The 13,096-nt window shown below is 35.6% G+C and overlaps 2 protein-coding genes across 2 annotated transcripts in view; both read left to right on the top strand.

Annotated features, from left to right (window-relative positions):
• LOC122807591 (zinc finger protein 880-like) overlaps positions 1–3,425 on the top strand; it is a 7,977-nt gene extending 4,552 nt beyond the window's left edge. Inside the window, exon 2 of the mRNA XM_044078503.1 lies at positions 1,764–3,425. Within this exon, the coding sequence (XP_043934438.1) occupies positions 1,764–3,425 (1,662 nt within the window). The remainder of the gene's footprint in view (positions 1–1,763) is intronic.
• A 2,774-nt stretch (positions 3,426–6,199) lies between these two features.
• On the top strand, positions 6,200–9,610 carry LOC122807590 (putative uncharacterized protein DDB_G0286901). The gene has a single exon (XM_044078502.1). The coding sequence runs from the start codon at positions 6,200–6,202 to the stop codon at positions 9,608–9,610; it is 3,411 nt and encodes a 1,136-aa protein (XP_043934437.1).
• The last annotated feature ends 3,486 nt before the right edge of the window (positions 9,611–13,096 follow it).

Genomic DNA, 13,096 nt, shown 5'->3' with positions numbered 1-13,096 from the left:
ACATAAAGGAACCCTGGGCCTGCTTGTTGGGAAAACATGAGAGGATACACATAGTAAAAAGGTATGAGTGTATCAGGCGAAGATTAGAAAAGAGTGACTAAAGACGTTTTACACATTTGAAACAATGCCAGATACAACTAATGCATCAAATAAAACAGTTATGCCATGTGTTTAATTATATGCTTAAGTGAGCTACCTATCCAAGAAAAACAGATGTTCTCCAGTCACAATATGTTTGTTAGAGCTGCACATATTTTAAGCTGTAGCCATGGTATTGAAAAGATGTGTATTTTTAGCTGCTATTATCACAAGAAAGTCATCTAATGCATGCAGTTGTTTATAGACACACACGTGCACACACACACACACACACACACACACACACACACACACACACACACACACACACACACACACACACACACACACATCGAGGTAATTTTGCCTAAGGAGTGGGAGGATGCAACAACTTGTGGAATCGTGAGAGACTCAAAATTTATTGAACAACAAAATCTAGTCTGTCATTAGGACAGATTTTGTTAAAAAATCCTGACTATTGAATTATCCTTCTCGATCAATATTCTAAAGAAGTGAAAGCTTCTTTTATAGCTAGTGAGAATATATAGCTGATATAGTCTGGATATTTTGTTATGACAGCCTTTAGGGATGGGGAGTGGGACTCTAAGCATTTTTACTCAACTTGAAATATCTGTAACAGCATCTTACAATTTACAAGGTGTAGCATATAGAGGAGCAGATTCTTTCAGGAAGTTGCTGTCAGAGCTTATGAAATTCAACAAGGTCGCCGTGACTGGTTTTCCTACTCTGAGGTGCACTGAAGCCATGTAACTCTAGATTGCAAAAGCTTTCATAAATTATTATTCTATTGGACTCCCCCTCTAATGTGCATTTTCTCTTGGAGATTATCTAATGATATTTTTATTTGCAGTTCTTTGTTTTTTTGTGTGTGTGTTTTCATCCAATAATCCAGTAAACACACTCAGGGTTTTCTGTGGACTTCAGTAATTGATGTAGCTAGTCTGTTGCTATTTTTGAAATATGGAATGCTGCAGCTCACTAAATACACTCTTCTCCAGTTGGTTCTTCAGAGTACAAAAGTGCAACTTTGAACATATCATCAGTATTTTGAATAACTTGTCTTTCCTGTTTGCACATTTGCAAACGTCCCCAGTAACTATTATTTTGTGACAGCAACATTCAATTGTAGTTAAAAATAGCACTATCAACAATGCAAAAAATGTTCAAATGTATGCTGGTTAAAAGATGAATTCATGAGTTTTAGTCTTTAGAGTGCTGTTAGCAGGTTAGGGTGAGTAGAACAACACATCAGTACAACTACTGACAACAACCTCATCTCAGCAATGAGCATAAATACAACTACGGACAACAACCTCATCTCAACAATGAGCATAACTACAACTACGGACAACAACCTCATCTCAACAATGAGAAAAATACAACTACGACAACAACCTCATCTCAACAATGAGCATAAATACAACTACGGACAACAACCTCATCTCAACAATGAGCATAAATACAACTACGGACAACAACCTCATCTCACCAATGAGCATAAATACAACTATGGACAACAACCTCATCTCACCAATGAGCATAAATACAACTACGGACAACAACCTCATCTCACCAATGAGCATAAATACAACTACGGACAACAACCTCATCTCAACAATAAGCATACATACAACTACGGACAACAACTTCATCTCACAAATTAGCATAAATACAATTACAGACAACAACCTCATCTCACCAATGAGCATAAATACAACTACAGACAACAACCTCATCTCACAAATGAGCATAAATACAACTACGGACAGCAACTTCATCTCACAAATGAGCATAAATACAACTACAGACAACAATCTCATCTCAACAATGAGCATAAATACAACTACGGACAACAACCTCATCTCAACATTGAGCATAAATACAACTATGGACAGCAACCTCATCTCAACAATAAGCATAAATACAACTACGGACAACAACCTCATCTCAACAATAAGCATAAATACAACTATGGACAACAACCTCATCTCACAAATGAGAATAAATACAACTACAGACAACAACTGCATCTCACCAATGAGCATAAATACAACTACAGACAACAACCTCATCTCAACAATGTGCATAAATACAACTACGGACAACAACCTCATCTCACAAATGAGCATAAATACAACTACGGACAGCAACCTCATCTCACAAATGAGCATAAATACAACTACGGACAACAACCTCATTTCAACAATAAGCATAAATACAACCACAGACAACAACCTCATCTCAACAATGAGCAAAAATACAACTACGGACAACAACCTCATCTCAACAATAAGCATAAATACAACTACGGACAGCAACTTCATCTCAACAATGAGCATAAATACAACTACGGACAGCAACTTCATCTCAACAATGAGCATAAATACAACTACGGACAACAACCTCATCTCAACAATGAGCATAAATACAACTACGGACAACAACCTCATCTCAACAATGAGCATAAATACAACTACGGACAACAACCTCATCTCACCAATGAGCATAAATACAACTATGGACAACAACCTCATCTCAACAATAAGCATAACTACAACTACGGACAACAGCCTCATCTCAGCAATGAGCATAAATACAACTACGGACAACAACCTCATCTCAGCAATGAGCATAAATACAACTACGGACAACAACCTCATCTCAACAATAAGCATAAATACAACTATGGACAACAACCTCATCTCACAAATGAGCATAAATACAACTACAGACAACAACCTCATCTCACCAATGAGCATAAATACAACTACAGACAACAACCTCATCTCACAAATGAGCATAAATACAACTACGGAAAGCAGCTTCATCTCACAAATGAGCATAAATACAACTACAGACAACAATCTCATCTCAACAATGAGCATAAATACAACTACGGACAACAACCTCCTCTCAACATTGAGCATAAATACAACTACGGACAGCAACCTCATCTCAACAATAAGCATAAATACAACTACAGACAGCAATCTCATCTCAACAATGAGCATAAATACAACTACGGACAACAACCTCATCTCAACAATGAGCATAAATACAACTATGGACAACAACCTCATCTCACAAATGAGAATAAATACAACTACAGACAACAACTACATCTCACCAATGAGCATAAATACAACTACAGACAACAACCTCATCTCAACAATGAGCATAAATACAACTACGGACAACAACCTCATCTCACCAATGAGCATAAATACAACTACGGACAACAACCTCATCTCAACAATAAGCATAAATACAACTATGGACAACAACCTCATCTCACAAATGAGAATAAATACAACTACAGACAATAACCACATCTCACCAATGAGCATAAATACAACTACAGACAACAACCTCATCTCAACAATGAGCATAAATACAACTACGGACAACAACCTCATCTCACAAATGAGCATAAATACAACTATGGACAACAACCTCATCTCACCAATGAGCATAAATACAACTACGGACAACAACCTCATCTCAACAATAAGCATACATACAACTAAGGACAACAACCTCATCTCACAAATGAGCAAAAATACAATTACAGACAACAACCTCATCTCACCAATGAGCATAAATACAACTACAGACAACAACCTCATCTCACAAATGAGCATAAATACAACTACGGAAAGCAGCTTCATCTCACAAATGAGCGTAAATACAACTACAGACAACAATCTCATCTCAACAATGAGCATAAATACAACTACAGACAACAACCTCATCTCAACATTGAGCATAAATACCACAAGCAGCACTCAAGGCAGGTCTTCCTGATGTAGCTATAACGCTGTTAATGATACTGTGACAAGCGGACAAAGTCTTAAATATAAATCTTTACTTAAATACTAGAATACTTAAACAGAGCAAATACAAATTCTTAGACTTGAAGTGCTTTTCATCTGCACTAAAGCAAACTTCATCAAAAGTCACTACTGTTTCACAAACCATGCTTTTAATTGCTCAATGAATGACGTGTTTAAAAACCTGAGCAAACATAAGAATACTTAAAGATATAGCTCACTAAGCAAACTATTGGAAGGCTAACAACAAATATACTAAAATTTATACAAAAATGTATATATATAAAAGTGTATATATAAAAAAGAAAGAAAAAGTATAAAAAATATACTCAAACATGTTCAAAGAATGTATATATATGAAAGTCCCTTTAAATTTTTTTACTACATAATGTGGGTTTTATAAAATTAATATACTACACCTAGATCACAACAGATTTGAAAAACTATATTTAAATATAGGATTAACAAACCAAAATGTCTCGTTCATTACATTATTATGTAAACACAGGTGTATAACTAACGATACAAGTTTTTACCTTTTAAAACACAACTTATTGAACACATATCATTTAAACCGGGGAAACTATAGGCATCAAGGCGTATTTGCCATCCCAATTCAAGTTCTTCCAATTGTGAAGGGCTTATGCCTCCTCTTGGATGTGGGGTAATTTGGTCTATTGCCATATAGCTAAATCCATGACCAGGATGGGTATGAACATGTTTAGCCAATGCATTTTCTAACCTGGTTTTATTAATCGCATATTCATGCTCATATACTCTGTCTCGAAGCCTGCGTTCTGTTTTCCCTATGTAGAAAGCAGAACAGCATTTACATCTAGCAATGTAGACTAAAGATTTTGATTGGCAATTAAATTTAAATCTCACCTTATATTGTACATTATTCACTGAAATTAGCTTAATTATTGAACTATTAGATCTGGTTCTTACAAAACATTTCTTTATTTTTGGGGAAAACTTTTACTTGCAAAGATCTGGTGTTGCTATGGGTTCACCTTGTGGTGGGAGTTTCGCCAACCTCGTTATGGCACAATGGGAAACCGAATTTATTTTCAATAATACTGATTTGGTAAAGAATATCATATACTATACGAGGTTCCTGGATGACATTTTTATTTTACTGAGGGGGTCAGCTCAAGATGGCGCTGATTTGGTTCAGTATCTAAATGAAACAACTGAGTTCCTTAGGTTTACTTCATCCTTTGATACAGAGGTAATAGCTTACCTCGATATTCTATTAGTGAAGAATAGAATTTCCCGTTGCTTTCAAGCTAGTATATATAGGAAGACAACTTACTCAAATGACTTTCTACATTTCTCAAGTAACCATCCTTTCCACCAGAAACATTCAGTCGTGAAGGGTCAGCTCGTCAGAGCTGCACGTATTAACACACTGTTATGTGACTTCATTGCTGAATGTGACTGGTTGAAAGGTAAGTTTTTAGCTCGTGATTACCCGGAAAATTTAATTGACACATTAATAGATGAAGTTAAAGTGAAGAGAATTAATTTGACGTATTCACCAATTTTAACAGTAAAAATCTATGGTGAGGCAATGATTCAACCAGTAGACATACTAGATAAGGAAGTCAGTTCTATACATACTAGTGACCGTAGAGCACCCCCCTGTGAAAATAACCCATGTCTTAAATTTATCACAACTTTTTGCTGTGATAGTTACTTGGTAATGGATATTTTAAAGAAAAACTGGAATTTATTTAGAACATCACCAGCTATATTGGATAAAATAAGAAATACCCCACGCACAGTTTTTAGGAAAGGCAAGAACCTTAAAAACATACTGGAGTCAACACCTCAGCCACTTCTTCGGAGAACCGGTATGGTCAAGTGTGAAGCTTGCAGTTATTGTAAATATATGGATCAAACCGGTTCATTTTCAGTGAATAATGTACAATATAAGGTGAGATTTAAATTTAATCATTAACAGCATTATAGCTACATCAGGAAGACCTGCCTTGAGTGCTGCTTGTGTTTTTTACTAGTTTGTTTCGTTGTGGATTTTATTGAGCATAAATACAACTAAGGGCAGCAACCTCATCTCAACAATAAGCATAAATACAACTACGGACAACAACCTCATCTCACAAATGAGCATAAATACAACTAAGGGCAGCAACCTCATCTCAACAATAAGCATAAATACAACTACGGACAGCAATCTCATCTCAACAATGAGCATAAATACAACTACAGACAACAACCTCATCTCAACAATGTGCATAAATACAACTATGGACAACAACCTCATCTCAACAATGAGCATAAATACAACTACAGACAACAACCTCATCTCAACAATGAGCATAAATACAACTACAGACAACAACCTCATCTCAACAATGAGCATAAATGCAACTATGGACAACAACCTCATCTCAACAATGAGCATAAATACAACTACAGACAACAACCTCATCTCAACAATGAGCATAAATGAAACTATGGACAACAACCTCATCTCAACAATGAGCATAAATACAACTACGGACAGCAATCTCATCTCAACAATGAGCATAAATACAACTACAGACAACAACCTCATCTCAACAATGAGCATAAATGCAACTATGGACAACAACCTCATCTCAACAATGAGCATAAATACAACTAAGGACAACAACCTCATCTCAACAATGAGCATAAATACAACTACAGACAACAACCTCATCTCAACAATGAGCATAAATACAACTACAGATAACAACTTCATCTCAACAATGAGCATAAATACAACTATGGACAGCAATCTCATCTCAACAATGAGCATAAATGCAACTACAGACAACAACCTCATCTCAACAATGAGCATAAATACAACTACGGACAACAACCTCATCTCAACAATAAGCATAAATACAACTATGGACAACAACCTCATCTCAACAATGAGCATAAATACAACTACAGACAACAACCTCATCTCAACACTGAGCATAAATACAACTACAAACAACAACTTCATCTCAACAATGAGCATAAATACAATGACGGACAACACCCTCATCTCAACAATGAGCATAAATACAACTACGGACAGCAACCTCATCTCACAAATGAGCATAAATACAACTACGGACAGCAACCTCATCTCAACAATGAGCATAAATACAACTACAGCCAACAACCTCATCTCAACAATGAACATAAATACAACTATGGACAACAACCTCATCTCAACAATGAGCATAAATACAACTACAGACAACAACCTCATCTCAACAATGAGCATAAATACAACTACAGACAACAACCTCATCTCAACAATGAGCATAAATACAACTACAGACAACAACCTCATCTCAACAATAAGCATAAATACAACTATGGATAACAACCTTATCTCACAAATGAGCATAAATACAACTATGGACAACAACCTCATCTCACCAATAAGCATAAATACAACTACGGGCAGCAACCTCATCTCACCAATAAGCATAAATACAACTACAGACAACAACCTCATCTCAACAATGAGCATAAATGCAACTATGGACAACAACCTCATCTCAACAATGAGCATAAATACAACTACGGACAACAACCTCATCTCAACAATGAGCATAAATACAACTACAGACAACAACCTCATCTCAACAATGAGCATAAATACAACTACAGATAACAACTTCATCTCAACAATGAGCATAAATACAACTATGGACAGCAATCTCATCTCAACAATGAGCATAAATGCAACTACAGACAACAACCTCATCTCAACAATGAGCATAAATACAACTATGGACAACAACCTCATCTCACCAATGAGCATAAATACAACTACGGACAACAACCTCATCTCAACAATAAGCATAAATACAACTACGGACAGCAATCTCATCTCAACAATGAGCATAAATACAACTACAGACAACAACCTCATCTCAACAATGAGCATAAATACAACTATGGACAACAACCTCATCTCAACAATGAGCATAAATACAACTATGGACAACAACCTCATCTCAACAATGAGCATAAATACAACTACAGACAACAACCTCATCTCAACACTGAGCATGAATACAACTACAGACAACAACTTCATCTCAACAATGAGCATAAATACAACTACGGACAACAACCTCATCTCAACAATGAGCATAAATACAACTACGGACAGCAACCTCATCTCACAAATGAGCATAAATACAACTACGGACAGCAACCTCATCTCAACAATGAGCATAAATACAACTACAGACAACAACCTCATCTCAACAATGAACATAAATACAGCTATGGACAACAACCTCATCTCAACAATGAGCATAAATACAACTACAGACAACAACCTCATCTCAACAATGAGCATAAATACAACTACAGACAACAACCTCATCTCAACAATGAGCATAAATACAACTACAGACAACAACCTCATCTCAACAATAAGCATAAATACAACTATGGATAACAACCTCATCTCACAAATGAGCATAAATACAACTATGGACAACAACCTCATCTCACCAATGAGCATAAATACAACTATGGACAGCAACTTCATCTCACAAATGAGCATAAATACAACTATGGACAACAACCTCATCTCAACAATGAGCATAAATACAACTACGGACAACAACCTCATCTCACCAATGAGCATAAATACAACTACAGACAACAACCTCATCTCAACAATGAGCATAAATACAACTACGGACAACAACTTCATCTCAAGAATGAGCATAAAAACAACTACGGACAGCAACTTCATCTCACCCATGATAAATACAGCTATCAGTCTCATCTCACCAATGAGCATAAATACAACTACGGACAACAACTTCATCTCACCAATGATAAATACAACTACGGACAACAACCTCATCTCACCAATGAGCATAAATATAACTACGGACAATAACTTCATCTCCCCAATGAGCATAAATCCAACTGCAGACAACAACTTTGTCTCACCAATGAGCATAAATACAACTACAGACAACAACTTCATCTCACCAATGAGCATAAATACAACTACGGACAACAACCCCATCTCAACAATAAGCATAACTACAACTACGGACAACAACCTCATCTCAGCAATAAGCATAACTACAACTACGGACAACAACCTCATCTCACCAATGAGCATAATTCCAACTACAGACAACAACTTCATCTCACCAATGAGCATAAATCCAACTACAGACAACAACCTCATCTCACCAATGAGAATAAATACAACTACAGACAGCAACTTTATCTCCCCAATGAGCATAAATCCAACTGCAGACAACAACCTCATCTCACCAATGAGCATAAATACAACTACAGACAACAACTTCATCTCACCAATGAGCATAAATACAACTATGGACAACAACCTCATCTCAACAATAAGCATAACTACAACTACGGACAACAACCTCATCTCAACAATAAGCATAACTACAACTATGGACAACAACCTCATCTCACCAATGAGCATAATTCCAACTACAGACAACAACTTCATCTCACCAATGAGCATAAATCCAACTACAGACAACAACCTCATCTCACCAATGAGAATAAATACAACTACAGACAGAAACTTCATCTCACCAATGAGCATAAATATAGCCACAAACATCAGCCTCATCTCATCAATGAGCATAAATACAGCTACCGTCATCAGCCTCATCTAACCAATGAGCATAAATACAGCTACCGACATCAGCCTCATCTAACCAATGAGCATGAGTACAGCTACCGACATCAGCCTCATCTAACCAATGAGGATAAATATAACTACTGACATCAGCCTCTTCTCACCAATGAGCATAAATGCAACTACCTTCATCAGCCTCATCTCACCAATGAGCATGACTACAGCTACCGACAACAGCCTCATCTCACAAATAAGCATAAATTCAACTACCGACATCAGCCTCATCTCACCAATGAGCATAAATACAACTACCGACAACAGCCTCATCTCACAAATGAGCATAAATACAACTACTGACATCAGCCTCATCTCACCAATGAGCATACCTACATTTTAAGAAGACAAAGACACAAAAGAATTACTGAAATAACTAATTTATTCTTAAGCTTATATATTTTAAATTTATTAAATTATTATTTTTAATAACAATTTGTTTATGTTTTTCATGCAACTAAACATAATTGCATAAATGATTGATCTTTAAAGAATGGGTTAGTGTTAGGATTTGTGTTTAAAGTTATGCTCACAAGCCTGAGAATAAACTGGTTTGACAGGTGTGCAAATACATGAATTGTTGTACATATTGTGTACAAGCATTATCATTTTATGAATTATCTGTTGTTTGATAAGTGAAAGGGTATCTGTTTAAGAAAGGAATTATTAATATATATTAATTATTAATGACTATGACAATTGGTTTGATGTAATTGGCTCTTAAAAATTATATAATCATCTGCTGTTCTGCTTTTAAAATATACTCTGATTAAGTCCTGTATTATTCACAAGGGATTAAAGTGCTTTGTATATTTTGGATATCAATAAAACATGTTTGGGATAAAGTTTCACATCTGGTCCTTCAGTCTTCACTTCAATTTGGCTCTTATTTCTAGTTGGCATTGGTGGAAGTAATGTATGATATAGGAATGTCATTATAGAAAAAATAAGGGGTTTAGATCAGAAGAGAAGCTCAAAGCAATACAATTTGGAATAAAAGAAATATTGTTTTTTGTAATAAAATTCAGTACATTGAATGTGGTTAAGGATCAATAGTTGAAAAATGTACAAGAATTAAAATACATTAGTATTATATGGATTGGATATAGATTAACATTTAGAAAAAAGGGCACTTGATAATCTCTATTTGGATGGGAAAACAGCATATATGGCTGGTGTGGATATGATGCCAAAAGACCTGGGAAAACAGATTAGTGGATTAATATTTAGATTTATTTGGGGATCTATGTTAAATCCTGTAAGGAAGATGTGTTGCATATGGATAGGGATGATGTTAGTTTCAGTTTATTGAATCCTATAGTTTATGAGGTATCATAAATGCATACAGTATGCAAAAATTAATAAATGGAAAAGAAAGTAACTTGGTGACAAGACTGTTTAAGATAAAATATGACAGATAATGGAAATGAATGAAACTGAATAATAGAGAAAGAGAATACAGATATGAGGAAATAAAAATATACCAAGAAAAAAAATAATGTGGAATTAAGTATAGAAAAATGGAAGAAAATATGAAATTATGGTAAAAAAAACATGATAGAAAATGATTGTGTAAACCCACAGAAATATTAGATGGAAGAAACAAATAAAACCTATAAAACAATAAAAGTAAATGGTATATGAAAAATGGGGACTGTCAAGATTTTTCTATGGAGATTAAAATTAATTGAATGCCAGTGAAGGGGAATATGCTGTCTAAAAAGTAAATGAAGGGAGGTATCTTTTTAGTGGTGAATTAGAAACTGCAGATCATGTTTTTCTGACATGAAAAAAGTAAAAATAACTTATAGGAAAAAAAGAATAAATACAAATATTTTGAATGAAATACTGGATTATAATCAGAAACATATGGATATGATTGAATATGGCTTTATGAGGGTATAACTAAGGAATATGTTAAAGATTTAGACAGCACGTTGTTTTGTATTTATGAACAATTTATATTGAAAGCCTGAATAAGATTATATTCAATGGAATTTGGTTAATACCAAATATAGTACAAAAATTATTTGGTGGTTATGGAAGAAAGAGTTGGGGGGGGGTTCATATGTATGTGATGTGGAAAGTTTGAAAATGATGAATGAATGGAAACCTGATGTAAATCTTTATTGATATGTGTATGTATATATATATAATGTATATATATATATATATATATATATATATATATATATATATATATATATATAAATAAAGGACCCCTACTCTTTTTGATAGGTGCCATGGGCCATGGGATCTTTTACATCCACCTGAGCTCCCAACAACGCAATCAGATGGGGCCTCAGTTTAATGCCTCATTCGAAGGACAGCACACTCTGGAGAGCAGCCCCCCATGCTGCACTGCAGTGTCAATAACTGATCTACCTGCCCACAGCCTCCTTAGACAATGGGCTTACTGTACATCAGTAACATGATTGGGGAATGAGCACTGTCCAGCAGGGTATTAATGTACAAGTGATGCCCACTAGGAAGAAGGAGTCTGCCACTTCAGAGTGGCATATCAAGGCGCCATGGAGCTCGGACTGTGAAAACTGAATGCCTGCCATTATTTTACACTCACTATCCAGCACCTTTGCTGTTTAGCGAGTGTAAAATATTAAAAAGAAGACAAGTAAAAAAGAAAGTAGGTGTGTGTGTTTATGACTGTGTTTGAATGTATGTGTGCATGTCAGTGAAAGTGAGAGCGAGTGAGATGCTATTTTATACTCGCTAAGCAGTGCTTTTGCTGTTTAGCGAGTGTAAAATGAAAATAGAAATAAATTAAAATAAAACGTGTGTGTAAGAGTGTATGCATGTATGAGAGTAAGAGAGGGAGAGTGATCAAGTGAGGGAAACTGAAAACTGTTTGTTTGTCTGCATGTCTGCATGAATGCATGCATGAAAACAGAGAGATTATGTGTGTGTGTGTGCATGTGTGTGTGTGTGTGTGTGTGTGTGAGAGAAAAAGAGAGATGCGACTGAATGCATGTAAGGAAGCAGAGAGAGATCGAGAGGTAGGGAGGGAGATCTTGTGTGTGTGAATATGTGTATGAAAGCTGAGAGACTGTGTGTGTGTGTGTGTGTGTGTGTGTGTGTGTGTGTGTGTGTGTGTGTGTGTGTGTGTGTGTGTGTGAGAAAAAGAGATCCAGAGTATACCTCTCAACTGTCCAGATTTTTGCCTTATAATTTTGTATCTGTTCCTGATAAAATGTGGTTTTCTGGCAAATCACAGAAGGTTGTAGTCTCCAAATATTGCCAGGCATTTCAGTTTCAGATTTCATAACCTTCAGAAAATGTATGCTATTGTGAAGGCAAAACCTATTATTCTAGCAACATTCTAAGTTTATAAGAGCATTATTAAACGTGTCCCCCATGTTGCACCCCCCCATTATTCTAGGCGTTGTCCAAATTTCTTGTTGTAAGAGGTTGAGATGTATGATCCAGAGAGTGAGAGAAAGGGAGAGTGATG

Source organism: Protopterus annectens, chromosome 7.part1 (genome assembly GCF_019279795.1).
Source record: "Protopterus annectens isolate FY-2018-M chromosome 7.part1, PAN1.0, whole genome shotgun sequence".
NCBI lineage: Eukaryota > Metazoa > Chordata > Ceratodontiformes > Protopteridae > Protopterus > Protopterus annectens.
This window is presented reverse-complemented; position numbering and strand designations above follow the sequence as displayed.

Excerpts from the sequence above, each read along its gene's own strand:
- LOC122807590 (XM_044078502.1), top strand. The coding sequence starts at position 6,200 with ATGGACAACAACCTCATCTCAACAATGAGCATAAATACAACTACAGAC.